Source organism: Habropoda laboriosa, unplaced genomic scaffold (genome assembly GCF_001263275.1).
Source record: "Habropoda laboriosa isolate 0110345459 unplaced genomic scaffold, ASM126327v1 scaffold80, whole genome shotgun sequence".
In the NCBI taxonomy this organism is placed as follows: Eukaryota; Metazoa; Arthropoda; class Insecta; order Hymenoptera; family Apidae; genus Habropoda; species Habropoda laboriosa.
In genome coordinates, this window is record NW_017100193.1 from 130470 (window position 1) to 147579 (window position 17110).

The 17110-nt window shown below is 48.9% G+C and overlaps 1 protein-coding gene across 1 annotated transcript in view; it reads right to left on the reverse strand.

Moving 5' to 3' along the window:
* LOC108570181 (GATA-binding factor C-like) overlaps positions 1 to 16795 on the reverse strand; it is a 38847-nt gene extending 22052 nt beyond the window's left edge. Inside the window, exons 1-3 of the mRNA XM_017931982.1 lie at positions 16509 to 16795; positions 8799 to 10067; positions 5014 to 5155 (exon numbers count right to left, since the gene is read on the reverse strand). Of these exons, the coding sequence (XP_017787471.1) occupies positions 5014 to 5155; positions 8799 to 10067; positions 16509 to 16695 (1598 nt within the window). The 5' untranslated portion in view covers positions 16696 to 16795. The remainder of the gene's footprint in view (positions 1 to 5013; positions 5156 to 8798; positions 10068 to 16508) is intronic.
* Between the last annotated feature and the right edge of the window lie 315 nt (positions 16796 to 17110).

Below are 17110 nucleotides of genomic sequence, written 5' to 3' on the forward strand. Positions count from 1 at the left end.
CCCTGCCGCCTCCATAGAGATTTATGGACTTCCACGACGATTCTTTTTAGATCGACGAGACCCTTCTTCTGGTAGCCGTTCCGCGCTTGCCTACCCTTCTCCTCCGCTGATCAACGATTCAGAGGAAACTGCTACTGACTTTAAAGTCAGTACCTACCTACCTACCTACCTACCTACTTACAGCGTTTCAATCTACGCGAAATTTTTCCCAAATCTTCTCGACCATGCGACACAGTGTACGCGTGTGTATACATATACCAGAGAGATCTAGAGATAATGTTATCCTCGAAAATTTATTCCACATCGTCCCGAGATCACTGACAATATCTAGATGTCCCAAGATACCGGCGTACAATTCCCGCACACGTTTTTCGACTAAAGTATTATCAGACAGTGTAGCAATTGCAAACTCTATGATACTACATGCTCCAAGTGGGAAAAATTCGGCGAAAAAGGGAACGACCGAGAAGATAAGAGAACCGAGATTCCCACCCCGGCAATTCCACGCAGAGGGAAGCGAAAATCGAGTCCACCCCTAGCAGAGATCTCCCCTCGGCATGGGAAAGGCGGGATAGGATTGGTCCTCGATCGCACGAGGGGTCGTTTCCCGAGATCGCGACCAATGATAGCAGCCGCAGCTGCCCTAGGGAATCCACGAATCCTTCCTCGGAGATCCCAAGCCCCTTCACGAGGATAACCGGGGCTGAACGCTTCGAATCACCAATAGAACCGGGGATTACGCCTAATCACGCTCACACATGGGAAACAATGACGATTCTCTCTACCTCCGATGCTCGATCCAACCTCCGACATTCTCCTCTCTTTTCTCTGTACCTTTTAACAGAATTTATTACAATCTACGATCAGGCTAGCTGCCAGCTACTCTTTTGATCTGCTAAATCGTAATTTTGAAATTTTAATTGACAGACAGAGCCCGAGACCGAACTAGAATATTTTCTTTCGTTTAATTATTTACCACACAGGTTTCTCCGAACCAACGTACACGGCACGGAAGCGAGCAGCCGCACGCGAGAAAAATTCTTTCATACTTTCTCGCGTACGGTTACGAGCGCAACAATGTTCGCGTGCGATTTTTCGCGTTGAAAGTCCGTCTGAAACGACACGAGCGAGCGACCGACCGACCGTACGACCAGAGAGAGGCAAATCAATTTCGAATGGTTCGGTTTATCGGTGGATTGTTTCTTTGTGCTTGTGAATGATCGATCGACGCGTCCGACAGTCGAAACTGCCCGTCCAATCGCGGCTCACCGAATCTTAAGCAGCCTGTCCGGGCTAACGGTGTTCGAGACTGCCCTGCTCTCTTATTATCGCGTCGATTGCCACTCGAACTCCAACCGTGGACCAAATATTCCATCTAACGGTCGTGAAAATTGCCTAACTCGCCGTTCTTCTTCTTTTCAAATATCTTCTTCCACATCTGTTCGCATCCTGAAAATTGCGGCCTGCATGGTCTTGTATCCTCTCATTTCACGTGTGTTTGCATACTAAAAAAAACGTTTGTCCAATTATTCCGTGCTTTTTGCTCGGGTTGGTTCTTTTTTCAACGTTCTTCCGATAATTACAGGCTGTCGAAAGAAATTCGAAAATTCAAAGGTGACGCGTGGGAGGAGCCAATTAGACGGGCAAACGGAATAAATCCAGTAACCTATTAACTTGTAAATTGCTTCCGAGTGTTGGAGGGAGGCAGGCAATCCCGGCCGCGCATAAATCCGCGAAATAAATCGCGGCGCTTGTCGTCCCGCGAAACCAGACCGACTTATTGCCTTGCGCCGATCGGCATCGAAGGATCGCTCCTCTACATACCAGGAAAATCTCCACGAACAAACCGCTCTCTTGTGCTCGGAATACGAACAGCCCTTCTTTTCTCTCCTTCTTTCTTTTTCAACGTGCTTTTAATCGACGTTCTCGTTTCTCCCCTCGAAGAATTCACTCCAAGATAGGTTAGGTTGGAGAACGAACCTCTGAGATGAACGCGGCGGGAAGAATTTTCTCGCAGCTTCGTCGAAGGTAGGAGAAATGGTACACCTAACGTAGACCGGTCGAAAGAGCGAATTTCGATCTGTGGAAAAAGAGAGCAACGTACAAGGAGACTTATTCAAAGTGTGAACGAATGCAAATCCCAGCCCTCATGAGTGGAATTTCCAAGGAAGACTGAAAGATAGATGGAGCACGCCGCCAAGCCTGGACAATACGCCGACATTTGCATCTGGTACATAATTCAGTCGCCGTCTCTGCCCCCGACTTGAATTTATCCCAACTCTCTCGTCTCTTCGTCACACGAGAGCGCGGAAAAACGGAGGAGAAGAAAAATGAAAAGAAATCACCTTGCCGAGATTGACACTTTTCTTTCTTTCAGGGAGGATCTTCTAAAAGTGAAACTCTGCACAACTTGAAGATACTTCACTCTCGTCCGAGGGCACGTTCGCGAATCAAGGGTGCAACCTGGTCGCTTTCCTTCGTCGAAAAAATCGCCCAGAGGGGGGGGGGACTAACGGTCGCAGAGGCTGCTGTTGCCACCGTGGCGTCCAGGAACAGAGCGCGCAGCCACGACGGAGCGGCTTGGCTCGGCGTGGCGGCGATAAGGATCTGCAGTGTCGCTCTGGGAAGGGGCGGGGGGATGGGGGGAGCGTGTAGGACAGCCGTTAACGAGCGATTCCACGCAGAAGCCTGGCCTCCGCCTCCTCCTCCTCCTCCTCGTGCGTTCGTCTGAGCCGCTGGAAAAGCAGCAGCGGGCAGGGGTGGCTCTCGCCCCTGTTGCGCCCCAATAAAACAGAGACATCCAGCCGTGCAAGAGACGGCGTAAAAAGGAGAAAAAGAAGAGAGAAGAAGAGGGAAGAAAAAATGAAAAAAAAAAAAAACAGGCCAGAGCGAGAGAAGAAAGAGAAAGAAACGCTGGCAGAAAAGTTCCCAGCTGTTCCACCAACGGCCTATCTGAACGGTGAATCAAAGATGGCGGCCGTTTGGAACTCACCGGAGCAGGAGAGAGAGAAGGGTTTCAACCCTTGCTATCTGGCCCATCGCGAGGCTCTCGAGCATGGTGTGCGCTCATAATAACTCCGCTCGGCTGGAATTTCCGTGGAAAGAGACACGTCCGCACAATATCGGGCCGCGGGTTTATTATTTTCGGGGGCAGGCGCTGCTTTGTCCGTGGCGATCGTATCGCTGGCCCTCTTTCTCTCCTCTCTCGTCACATCTGCGACCGGATTCGCTCCCATGCCGCATTGTCAGCCAAGCATATGGCCCTGACGCTCCTCCTATTTTTTCGGACCCCCTTTATAGCCACCCTTCTTCGTTTTTCTTCTTTAAAGAGGGGAATCGGGACCCGGTTAATCGACCGGGGGATACATACAGTTCTCGTCAGGTATCCGCGTCTGTACACGGTGGTAATTAAGAGCTTCGGATCATTCTCGACGTTTCTCGCGGTGACAAAGTGTGCAACCGAAGTTCTGCTCTCTTTTTTCTTTTCCTTTGGATTTAAATAAATCGCTATACGTGAGCAAATTTCATTTTCGATCGCACGATACTCATTCAGGGAAATTATCGACTAATTTCCGGCCGGTTTTCTGAAACGATGCTCGGGAGAAAAATAGCCGATACTTGTGACAGCGGAGCGTAATCGATTATAGGGGGCAAACTTTCGTCGAGGGACCGCCGGTGCTCGTTATTAAAACACGACTGAGGGGAAATTACCACGGGCGTACGAAAATGTGACACGCGTGCCGGCGATAAACGACGCCTACCGGTTTAAACCGATCCATATTTTATTGGAAGGCCAAGCGAACGCGTCCTCTCTTCGTGACTGATAGGTGGGCGGTCCGGGCTCCTCGCGCTGTCATAATATTTGGCCTGTCTTCGCTAGCCCCACGCTCTTTCCCGGAAAATTCCCTCCTTTCCCACTTACTTCAACCTACAACTGTTTCTCCTCATTTCCCATCGCTTCTACGCTTCGCGTGAACCTGAGTCGGAAAAAATTCAACGATTTCAGACTTCTAACAACGTTCGATGAACTCTCCGATAAGAATATCCCGGCCGTTGATGAAAAAAGGAACCTAACGAATCTGTAACAGCGCAATGCTAACACTGTAACTTACCGAAGAGAAAAAAAACTACATATTCGTCTTTCACAACTTCATATATCTCCTCCAGCGGCTCTCTCTCCCTCCCTAGAGTTTGACGAAGGAACGGCCGACAAATGACGGCAAAAACGCGACGATTAATAAATCCAGCCTGCGTGAGCGGCGTAATTAGAGGAGCGACCAGGTGGCTGCGAGAAAAAGCCTGAATCCATCAGCGTTGCTCTATCGCGCACGGGAGAAAGCGCGCGAGAGGGATAGTGAAACGTCACTAGACTGCTATGCGCTTCTGCATCCATGGAATGCAGCTCTAACCAACAACTTTGCGCGTTACTGTTCGTAAAACTCTTTTAATCCCCGTTAAAGTTGACAGAATCCACGCAAAAGCCCGTCTTACCCTGCCTATATGCGGCCGTATCGATCACCTCGAGAACCTAACCTTATTTATACCGTTCATCCTATAGAGAAATTATTTTTCCACGTTATCAGTGAGAAGTTGTTTGGATTTGTCCGAGGGAAGTGGAAGAGTATTAATGGGTCTCGCGTACAGGAAATTAACGTGGCCTTGTTTTATCTCGCATTCTGATGACTGCATCTGCGTATCGGCGCTCCGTAAGAGCGTATTAATTAAGCATGTTGCGACTCGGTGCACGCGCGTCGCGGAAACGATCAAGGACAGCCTTTTGCGGGACGGACAGGTGTATGAATCGTCCGAAGGGACTGGTAGCTTCTTCGCAGCCACGAAAATTATACCGAATTCCTACGAGCCTATCGTTTCTCGAAGACGGTAACAGAATTTACCGTGTGTAGGTAACTCGAGACTTTTCGATCCTTCTTGGATTTTCATTTTCGATTTAGAAAACGATTGGACACTTTTTTTTAGGAGACAATTGGCAATTCAGCTTAGGTACTTACCAGGCGTCGTTTCGGCTTGATCAGCGGCCGGTTCTGACCGTTCATCTTGTAGTAGAGTCCACACGCGTTGCAAAGGTAGTGGCCAGTGCCGTCCCGTCTCCAGAGCGGCGTCGACGTCGCGCCGCAGTTCACGCACTCGCGACCCTCTGTTGGAATTGCACCATGCAGATAATAAATCAATTAATTTCCACACTGTGTCGCTTTGTAATCGGTTCAAAAAGCTACGATCAGTGGTGTCCTTCGAACGGAAAAATTCAATTCTTCCCAAAGCTAGTTTCGTTCGAATGGAAAGAATTCAACTTGAGATTGTTCGAGAGAACGAGGCTCGAAAACACGCGCACGCTGGCTGTTCGGGGAGTATTTCGAAAAATTTACCGTCTGTTTGAACGCTTAAAGGACCGTACGAATTCACAATTTTCTTTTCAGAACTTTCGAATCAAACTTCAAGGATGAATAACTGTAATAGTTTCTTTAAGCGTCAAGTGGAATTGCTAGATATTTCGAGAAGGCAGCGTGCCCGATGCAAAAAAACACTAAACCATGAATAAAGTCAGTGATGGAAGTCGCATGCAGTTGCAGACATACCATATCAAGCGATTACCAGAGCAAAAGCAGAGTCTCTTTAGGACCGTGGCCATTATAGACACCGTGGATCGAACACGGTCGTCCCATTGCGATTTTTTGGAAAGAAGAACAGACCTGGCATCGTTAGTCTACCCCCCACCAGACAGTATAGGAAATTGGAGCAAATTTTCAGACCTCCTCGAACTTTCTTTGACAATGAAAAGTTTCACTCGTAACACGGATCGTAAATGTGCGAGAAAGAAGAAAAAAAAAAAATAGAAATACTTGTGTCTTTATTTTTCGCCGATTGAAAAATTCGGTCTGAAAACTTTCGGAAGTGAGAGAGACAGAGGAGGGGAGGGAGAAAATGGAGAAGAAATTCCCTTGAGCCGTGAAATCCGCGCCTCTCGAAGCTGCGTCCTCTGAAAAGATCTCAACACCGCTTCCAGGCGATTTTTCACAATGAATCTCGCGAATGAAACGCGATCGACGTGGCCGTACGTTCGAATAGGGGGGGAGAAAAAAGAAGTAAAAGTCTGCCAAATTGCAAAATTGTCGTATTTTTCCCCGCGACACCTTCCAACCGTCCACTTCGAACCACTCGAGCTCACCGTTAAACATCGTGCCACTTTTTACCACCGAACGAGCCGGGGAACGATCGAAAAATTCCAAAGAAACGCTAACGAGCATGAAATATACATGGCTCTTGGTTAATTGCGATATTTTCACTTCTCCACGTGTTAACGGCTAATTAATAAAATCAACCGCCAAAGAGAAATCCACCGTTGCTGGCAGAGAAACATTCTAACGAAGATGAAAATTATATGTACACGTTGTTCAACTCTCGCGCGGGAGCATTAGAAATTCTAAAATATTTTTTTTACTTTCGACGATGATGTATCAGCGCGCGCAAGCGAGCGCAGAGTGTTTGTTTCGCGGAAAAACGAAGTGATCTATGGGCTGTTGTTCGTTTGTGTGTACTCGTCTGGCTACGGCGTCGTCGAGGCTGGTGTGTCGTAAGCCGATTTAATTAGCGGACTTCCACGCCGCGAACCGCCGGGCCATTGTTCCCGGAATTAGGATTTTTACCACGCCGTCCTCGCCGCAGACCGGCTATTATTACCGCAATCAACGTATCCGGCACTTTTTCAACCGTTCCATTCCCGTTCCCTTTCCCCTTTGGATCGCCGCGACCCGATTTAAAGGATCCTAGACCCGTGGCTCGAGTAGTCCCTTCGACGGATCAGCCCGGTATCTCGTGGCGAAGAGCATTCGAATTGTAGGCAGTGTGTAAAGTACCCGACACAAGTACCTACAAGAATCGAAGGAAATTTTGAAAAATTGTGAAAATTAAAGGAGAAAACGAAAAATGACTTTTAGATAGAGTTACAGAGCTGTCACTTCAAGTGATACAATTCTCGTGTACGGGTCGTTTTATTAGTGGCAGAAAGAAAAATCGTGCGAGAAAGCACGGCAAAAAAAGTCACGTTGGTCCGTAGACTCTTCTCGAGAGGGAGATTTTTGCTAGTGACAAAACCAAAAATCGGCAGCATGTAGCCACACCACATCGACAAAGATAGAGATAGTAAAAAAAAAAAAAAGGTACGTGTGTGCTGCTTCACGTGTGTGTTTTACACCGGTGTATTTATAAAAAAAATACAGATCTATACAGAGAGAGATAGAGAGAGATTAGGTATAGAGAATGAATGCACCCGGTCTTCAGCATCTGTGCTGCTCGAAAAATTACGGAAACGTTGTCAAAAGGTAAGGCATGGAGTCGATTCGAAAGAAACTGCGTATCTTTTCTATTTCTCATTCTGACAAGATTTCCGCAAATGTTGGAGTGACCAGAGATGTCGGTAGACGCTGTGCAATCGTTCGCCATTAAAATCAATCAGGTGTGGTGCTGTTCACGCTCGACGTCCCGCGGGTGCCACTCAAAAAACACATCAGTGATTGCAAAAATACAAAAATCAACACGTCGGTGTGTCTCCCTCTCGCCCGGCAACACTCAGCTCGTTTCGAGAAAAAAGAAAATATATACGTGTTCTTGAACTTTCTTTTTTTCTTTGGTCAACGTATTTAAGCGAAAGACGACCGCCACCAAAAGCTCATCAGGGATATAAATCGAACTAAAGAAAATTTCCAAACTAAAGAGAGGACCGGAGACTTCGTTTCTACGTTTTGATAAAGTAACGACGTTTCTCGAGTCTGTTCACCTGTACCCACCGGGAATACCGATTCGACTCGAGGAACGACGAGGAACAAACGAAGCTCGAGTCTCGGGTAAAAAAGTATGAAAGTGGAACTAAAAGCAAGACGCGTGGACCCCTGCGATTTTAAGGATTACATACATTTCTAGAACGATCCTGTAAATTCTCGTGTTAACATTGCGAAAAATAACAAAGTAGTAGCACCTACTTGATTTTTAAACGTGACCGTAACTCGAATAGAAAGGATCGTTCTTAAAATGGCTAGATTTATTCGTAGGCTTGAAAAGTTAATTGAAAAAGACAAGATTTACGCCCACTGAAGTGGAGCTCTACCATCAAAAGACACGACTTAAGAAAATAGCTGTGGTAGTGTTACTTTCGAATATCTTTCCATAAAATTTACATTACAGTTAAGTTGAGCGATACACCGTATCGCATTATAAAAAAAAATTCACTTTCAAGATCAATTTACTTTCAACAGAGAAAAAAAAAAAAAGACACTCCAAAGATAGGTGTATGCGACTAGCCAAGTGGTCTCACCGGGATCCAAGCGAGAGACAAGCAAAACCAAGGAAACCCAAAGCGTAAACACAAAACCAAGAAGAAGAAAAATAGCCTGCAATCGTTCCGAAATTTCCCAAAGCCGAATTTAGGAACCATTACAGTTGCGCGCCCCTTCTCCAACATTCCCGCGTGCGATAGATCCCGAAGGATTCCCTAAGCACTCTGGGAACGTGGAGAGAGACCGGGCGTAGTAGTCACCGAAAGAAGTATACACCGAGGTCGTAAAATCGATCACGAGCCAAAGCAAACGTGTTGCCAGTCTCTGGTACAATCTTTCGATACTCGAGTACGTTCGACCTCTGTGTAGAGGTAGGTAGACATCTTCCAGCGAGCGTACTCGGAAAAACCAAAAGTTAACCAAGGGTAACGAGAAACCAATAGAGGAGGAACGAAAAGTAAACTGTGAAAGAAAGAAAAGGGAGGAGAGGTTGGTAGGCGTGCCGCTTACCGGCGGACGTCCTCGACTTGTTCCTGGGCTTTTGCTGCTGCTGCTGCTGCGCGGACGGCGAGCTCGGCTGGTTGCCGTGCCCGTGGCCGACCAACAGCTTCGAGTCGACGTTCACGCCGGCCACGCCGGCCGCGTTCGCGGCCGCGGCCGCTGCCGCCGCCGCGGCGTGATGGCCGAATAAACCGGCGGAAACCGCGGCTGTACCGTTGTGCGGATTGTGGGACGTAGACGAAGAAGAAGACGTAGAGGAGGCGGCGTGATGATGGTGATGGTGATGGTGGTGGGTGGTATTAGGATACTGCAGGTGCTGGTACATGTTATACGCGCTGCTCGCCGGCTCGTACTGGGACCCGGAGCCGGCATGGTGGCTGTTAGAGGCGGCCGCGGCCGCGGCTGCGGCGGCGGCGGCGGCAGCGGCCGCGTAACTGTCCCTGCACGACGGTGAGCTCGCTCCACCGCCACCACCGCCACCACCGCCCGCCACACTGTTCCCTTGGTACGCAGCCTCTTGTTGCTGCTGCTGCTGCTGTTGCTGTTGTTGCTGTTGTTGCTGCTGCTGTTGCTGCTGCTGCTGCTGCGTGGTGCTCGCCTGTTGGCTGCTGCCTGACTGGTTATTACCTTCGCGCTGCTTCACCTGACCCGTCGCTGCGCCTCCGTTCCCACCGTTCCCGCCGTTCCCCGCGTTCGTGCTGCCGTTGTGTTGCTGATGGGGCGGCGAGGGTGCTCCGTGATGGTGGCCGAGCATCACGCTGGGCTTCACGTCGCAGGAACTCGCTCCGCTGCCACCAAGGGCGTCCTGGTGGTGCATGAAAGCTCCCATCACCGCCGCGTGCGCCACTGCCGCCTGATACTCGCTGCTCGCTCCGCCTGTCAGCCCTGACAGAGGATTGCTGGTGTTGTTGTTGCTGGCACTACTGCTGTTGTTGTTGTTGTTCGCTGTACTAGAGGTAGTGCTCGCTGTGATGCTGTCCGGGGTCGCGTCTTTCGGGGGTGTCGGGGGGAAGGAGAAAAGGTGGTGACCAGCGCTGGCACCACCGTGGCTGGACAAGCTGCCCGTCGTCGGGGGCAGCGAGGAGCCCAGAGGGCTCTGAGGTTTGTCGTCGCTCACCCCGCCGCCTGTGGAGCCCGTCGACGTCGGGAATCCCCATGGCGTCTTCGAGGTGTCTGCTCCGCTGCTAGACAGCCAGGGGTGTAGCACCGAACTGTGGAAGTGCGGCCGACAGACCTGGCTCACTGGACCGCTCGTTACACCGCTGCCCGACATCCTCGCTGGAAGAAGAAGAGAAACAAGCGGATAGGTTACAAGTTTTCCTCGAATTTTCGATTGCAACGCGAAAGTATTCTCTCGACGAGTTCGATCTTACTTCTCGTTCGTTCCGAGTACAGTTTCAAGGTGCAAGAACCCGGAGGGCAACGGATGTATTCCGAAGAACAATGCCTTGAATTTCGCCCGGCGGAGGTTTCTCAACCAAAAATGGAGAGCGACGGGAAGAACCTGATCCGTGCGTGCACGGAATGATCGAGTTCTGCGCGGCTAATTGCCGGAGACATCTTAATTGCGCGCCACGCGCCACCACCAGTCCTTTTTTCCTCCCTTTGACCAGGGATCGTTCACCCCTGTGTATCGTACACACTAGACTCCGCCTCTGCCGTGTAATTAGCTGCTCATTAACGATTTCAACGCCGTTCCAGGCTACCTAGCTCGCGTTTCCTCCAACCAGCTAGTGCTGCTACGCTTCTCAGAAGAGGAATCGTTTCGTGCAAGCCTGGCTGCGTCGGCTGCCGCGATCGATATATCGAATGGCCGGTTCTTGCCTCTACCTCGCGGGCATACGCTGATAACCAACCGTTTTGCCAAACTCCCACCTCCAGCCACTAATTCTCACGGGTCTCGCACGGATTCTGACTTCTATTATTACGTACTCGGTGGATCTAAAGTCCAGTCCACGGTACATTCGATTTCCCCATCCCCGTTTGATTTGTAAGGTTAGGTACCTAAGTACTCGTGGAACTTCAACGCGAGAAAATTCCGCCACAGTGGCTAAATTTAGGAGCATGAAACGTAATATCGCAGAGGGGGAAGAACGGGACCGGCAGCTGCAGCGTCGTGCAATTAATCGAATGCAGCGATGGCCCCGCCTGTAATTGGATCTGAACGACGGGTTAGAAAGATGGAAAGGGATCCGCGAAAGCTACGTGCTTTTTGGAGCTATTCGTTTCTTCGGGACCAGGCCAGTTCGCACTGTTCGTGGGGGCAAAAAGTTCCATACATCATCTGGTAACTGGAGGTCGTTCCTTCTTTCAACTTTTTACCACCATTTCGAAGAAATCGTCGAGAAAACACGGACAACCGTGCCTTTACAATTTTATTAAGGCGGATTATGCGTACGATGGAGCACGCGTTACATTTCTAAAGAAGAACGATCAGGAGACAAAGAGAAACATTTTTTACCTTTTTCTTTTTTTTTCCTTCCCTTTATGAAATTTCACCGCAATCACGAGGAAGAAAATTAATAAATAGCAGCGGTTATTCCGGGTAAGTTGGCAAAGCGGCGTTACAGAAAAGGATCGATGCGTCTTGTTAAAGCAGTCGATTCCCAAGCCGCTCGTTTCGAAACAGGTCGCCGCTAATATGGCGCCGCTTTTCCACCTCGCCGCCTTTTTTTGCTTTTCCCTGAACTTCCACCGATATTAACGAACTTTTTTCGTAAAAGCCCCGGATAGATGCAGATATTCGAAAATGAAAGAAAAATGGGCACGAAGAACCTGTTTCCACGGAAGGAATTCCCGAGACCCGGCGTCCTCGAGTTATACGAGCACGATCACCGAGCGATAGCGAGATCTACGCGCGATCTAGATCGGCCCGTTAATCGCTTACTCGATCGCGACGAGCCTCGAGTCCAGACTACGCCCACGCGTGCTGAAAATATTCGATCCAATAAGTCACACACATGTCCGTACGAACGTGACATTCCTGCCTGTTAATATGGTAATCGATTTTACTCGTCACCAGAATACACGTACTGTTCCGTGTAATCCAATATTTTAACGCAGCTTCTCCGTTCAAATTTTCGACCGCCTGTGCCATTTTCTCCCTTTCTACGTTAACAACAGACGAATCGAGACGTCTACGATTCCAGTGTAATTATCTTTCCCATTTCCTTCGTCAAACACACTGGCGAAGACCTCAATTTTTAATTTTCCGCTCTCGCAAAGGCATCCCTCTCTCTCTCGTTTCTTTTCATTTACTACCCGATGCGACTGCGTAGCAAAACAACGCACCAGGTGCATACTAAACCGAAACGAAATTAGAAAGCTCGCAACACCGAGAGCACAACAATGTTAGGTAGTCACCTAAAGAAACAAGCTGGCGCAAGCGCGGAGAAAATCCACCGCTATCGCAGGGATGCTGTGTGAAACGTGCAAAAAGAGGATCCTCATTCATCTTACAATTTATCCAACTGAATGGGAAAGTCACATGTGCCGTATACACATCAAAGAGTGGCACTCCAAATAATTAGCCGCCCGGAGCGACGCCTGGCGCTGCTTTTGCTTTTGTGCCGAGGCGTCGGGAACGAATGGTCAAAGCGTCGAAAGGATTCAAAGCGACGCGACGCGACGGCTCTCAAAGGACGAGAGGGCATCGGATGAAAAACAGGAGCGAACGCGAGAATTTTTGCCACGGAGTAAACCCCCCGCAGTCAATGGATAGAGAATTGATATTCGAGCGGCCATTTTACCGACGCCTGCACTCGCTTCTCCATTCAGCCGTAGATCGCGCCGGATAACGCGGCCATTTCATTCACACACAGCATGGAGAAAACTGCGGCAGGAAAGGAAATCGCGTGAATTATGCGCTCCTCGCTCGTTCGTATTCTCCACGAGGAGAACAACTTCGACGTTTCTAGAGCTACGTCTAATTATTCGCTGTTAGCGTGCGGATTGAGCCATCCATCAAACGTTCAACTCGACGTAGTCAAATTCCGCTGAAATATCCGTGTATGTAGTAACTTTTATGTATACATAACCTATACATGTACATAATCGTATCGAAGGGACAACGACGAGGACGAAGAGGCGACGAGAAGAAGCGAGTTCATCGAACTGACCGAGCTACTGTCATTAAAGACACGTAAAGATCGAGGATGGTCATTTTCGCGAAAATACGCCGTGGCACGGCACGTCGTAAATCGTCGAATTACGATGGAAAATAAAACTGAGGGGGCAACGAAGGGGGGAGGGAGGGCCGTGCCTCACGAAATTCCTGGAGAAAATAACGTCTCATTTGGAGCGGGGCCGCCACTAGCTGCTTTCTCGTAATAACATGCAATTTCTCTCTGCCCTATGCCTCGGCGGTGTTGTATATACTTTCAGAGCATGTGCTTTTTTTCGCCGCCGCGAGCCCTCGATTATTCCCGCGAGGAAATTCGCGTCCTCTCTTTCGGCGTATCAAGGGTGGCTCTCTATGGTCACCGAGCATCGACTAGGTAAACCGTACCTAATCCTTCCTTTTTAAGTTCCCTCTCGTCTCCGTCTCCTGACACCTTCAAGCTAATTTACCTCTGCTAGGTGCAAAATCCAAGTTCAACGTACGGTTGATGCCGGTTACCGAAGTCAACTTCATCACGGATCAAGAGACACGCTAATTCTGATGGCTACGTAACTCGATCCAATCATCGGTGATTTCTTTATGGGTCAGCAGAACGATTAACCTCTTCTCTACTACGACCATTGTGAAACGCTGCTTTAATTAATTTATTAAATAGGACTGTGATACTCCCGGCGTGTGTGTGTGTGTGTGTGTGTGTGTGTGCTAACTGTGAATCGAAAGGTGATAAAGATAGCCTAGGACCAAAATACGCTTCACTTTCGATTTCTCGGTAGAGCGACGAAAGAATTCGAAGAATCCCTCTTCTGGCGATAATGTTTGCTTAAAAATACTTCGGACACCGAGTAGTACAGGCTACCAAGTTCGCTCTTTTTACAGCTATCCGAGTGAACGATGAAAAAAAATCAAGGGAATCGTATCGCCGCGCTTCCTATCGAGCTTCCTCTCGCCCTGACGATAATTTCCGTCGAAAAATCCGCCGGACACCGAGAGAGTCAGCTACCAGCTCTCTCCGGAGGAGCCCCCGGAGGCGGCGGGGCGCGGCGCGGCAACGAGGAGGAAGATTGATCGCGGCGAGGCTGCATCGCGAGTTGCATCTGCTCGCCTGCGAGAGAGACTCTCCGCGAAGGAACGAGGGGGGTGTGGGAAGACAGACAGTGTGGCAGAGCAAAGAGGAAAAGAGAGAGGAGAGAGAGAGAGAGAGAGAGACACGAGGAGAGGCTCCGCCTTCGGTTGGCGTGTGCATTTGCGCAAGATGGCGGCGGTCGCGCGTTTTGCACGACCCGTGCCTCCGAGAAGGGTTCCTCTCCAACCACCACAACCTTCGATGTACGTGTACATATGTATGTATGTGTGTACATATAGGTACGTGTACGTATATAAAGGGTGCTCGAGAAATGGAGCAAATAAAGCAATTAGCCAGTCACATAGAAAAACATGGAAGGAGACGGAAAAAGCTAGCCAGATGCAACCAGTGTGATAAAGAGCGGGTGGGGGGAGGGTTGAGGGGAGGGTAACCCACAAAAGCAGCGCCTCCGCGTGGCCTGCAATTACGTATGCACCTCCACGAGAGCCCGTGGGCTTCGCGGTTCGCTGCGCTTCCTTCCTGTCTGCCGCAACCACCGCTGGAGAACGCTCGCTCTGCCTCGTCTGACTTGCTTGTTTATTTTTTTTTTTTTCTTCTGCCGTGCCACTTTCGTCCATACGTTCACGAATTATCCTTTCTTCGCGAGTTTCACCGCGAGTAGAAACGGACCCGTGGAAATTTCCAAGAAAATTCGGTTAGGTATGTTCTTCTTACGACCGATACGATGGTATCCACGGTCAGACGAAGAAACGGAGATTCTGAAGCCGCTGGAATACAGTGTCCGCACTGTTAATGCGAATTTGGTAATTGTACGGTGACTTATTCGCCAGAGGCTATCCACGCGTGGAGAGGGTTGGTGAAAAAAGGTCGGAACAGCGATCCAGAAGGGTTAAAGGGACGGTTCTCGGTCGGTAAGCGGCGGCCAGGCATGAAAAAGCGAGGCAGCGAGAAGAAGAAGGGTCCAAAAAGTGCACGAGGAGGCGAAACGAAACTCGATACAGCCGGTCGGATCTCTCCTGGGCCCTGGAACGCGATATCCCTGATTCTCGCCGACGTGCATGGATCATACTCGGCCCTCTGTTAACCCGTGCTGCGCCAAAAAACCGGCGCCCCTAATCGGAATCAAATCTCTATCTGTCGCTCGAGAACCCGCGACTTCTTTACGACTCCTCTCTTTCGCGGCGATTGACCTCCTACGGGAATTCTTTCTGTGAGAACAGCCTCGCTGCCTCTATTTTGACAATCCTCTCACGGGTATACCAAATTTCGTCTATACCTATAGGTAGCTACCTAAACGGATATTGCCAGACTTGTGAAAGTTATTTCAATACATAGGTATACTTGGTGATACTGTTTCGATCTTTTTCTAAATTAAAAATGTGATTTCACTTAATCCACCGGAGAATATAAAGGCAGCCAAGTGTGTTTTCCATTGCGAAATCAGGCCACCATATATCAGTATAAAATATATATATATACCTATTATTGTTATTTCATAATGGAAAGCGAAATTAAAGCTCGGTGAAGTATTTCCAACAAGAAACGGGTAAATTTCCAGGAATATGTCTACTAATCAATTTTCATCGCGACTCGTTAATTTTTCCTCGAATGTCCGCGCACACACTAATCCGCAAACACGCCAACTGGCGAATAACAGAGCTTGCCGGCCGTCTAATTGCGACTCGACTGGAAACGAAAAGTCATTTACCAAAGGTTCTCGGTAGGTACTCCTACTACTTTCGAAACAGACTAACGGGAAAAAAGGGGGAATTGTTAATGTAAATTCCTCTGGCTGATGTTTTGCAAAATTTCCGGGAGCTTTTTAGTGCCCCCGAGGGCAAACTGGACACGAGGACATAATTAAATATCCGCGACGATAATTAACGAGCTAGACCAAGACGCCATTAGCCGATCGTTGAACCGAGTCACGAGAGACACGCGAAAAAAGGCGGCCATCACGCGTGTACACCTATGGTTACCCGTCCTGCGACATTTTTTACGATCCACAGAATGGCTACACACCCTGTCCGATGCATCGAACATTTCCAACAAAAACAATACAAAATTTCTCAATCTTGTAGAAATTCCTTTCGAACAGGTGCAATTGCACCTTGCAACTTTATCCTCCGACACCTTTTTCCATCTCTAATTACAATACCTTGAATATACAGATAATACCTTCTGTCAACAGTGTGCTACATGGCTCGAGCCTCAAAGGGTTGAAACATGAACAGGCCTCCTTGAAATTTATCGATCGATCAGCAAAGAAACGGATAAGATAAAGTTATCGCTATCTTATCTCTCGATTTGGCCAAAAAGGACCCGGAGAAGAAATATAGCAGAATCGTTTCAAGGAAAAAAAGAACGCAAGAGTACGAAACGCAAGATTTGGAAAATACGTGTCAGAATCTTCCGAGTGGAAAAGAAAAAAAACTATCAAGAATCTCGAAGCAACCTACTATCTTGTAAAAAAAAGAAAAAGAAAAGAATGAGGGATAAAAAACATTGGACTTACTGTGAGCGTAGTGGGCGGCGGCAGCGGCAGGGTGGTGGGCGGTGGGTCCAGCATGTGGATAATAGCCCCTGTAGTCTGTGGGGTTGCCAACGACGCCAGCAACTCCTGCTCCCCCCGATGGCGGCTCCAGCGACGACCTAGGGGGCTCGTACCACCTGGCCGCGCTCGACTCGCTGCTCATGTCCATTTTTACCGGAATAGTTTTTCCACTTCCAACCAAGGACTCGCACTCTGCGCTCAACGAACCAGAGGAGAACCAGGGACCACTACGGGGAGGGGGTTGGGGGACGGACACGAGGGGTGGAAAAGGGGGATTAGGAACGCTGCCAAATACGCCTCTCTGCCGGAAGCGTGGTCCCACTGAGAACTCTGAGCGAGATCATAGGTAATCCTGCACCTCGATCACCCGGTAAATCTGTCTCTGACCCCTTCTGCCTTCTGCAAACACAAATTGACACCCGTTAGAATTTTCATCCGCAGTCGGAAGTTACCTACACATTTCCGCGGAACATTGTGAACGTTAAATGGTAGCGTATGCACAATATTGAGGGTGATTGAGAAAGTATATCAATCCTGAGAGTGACTGAAATTCTGGTTGTTTC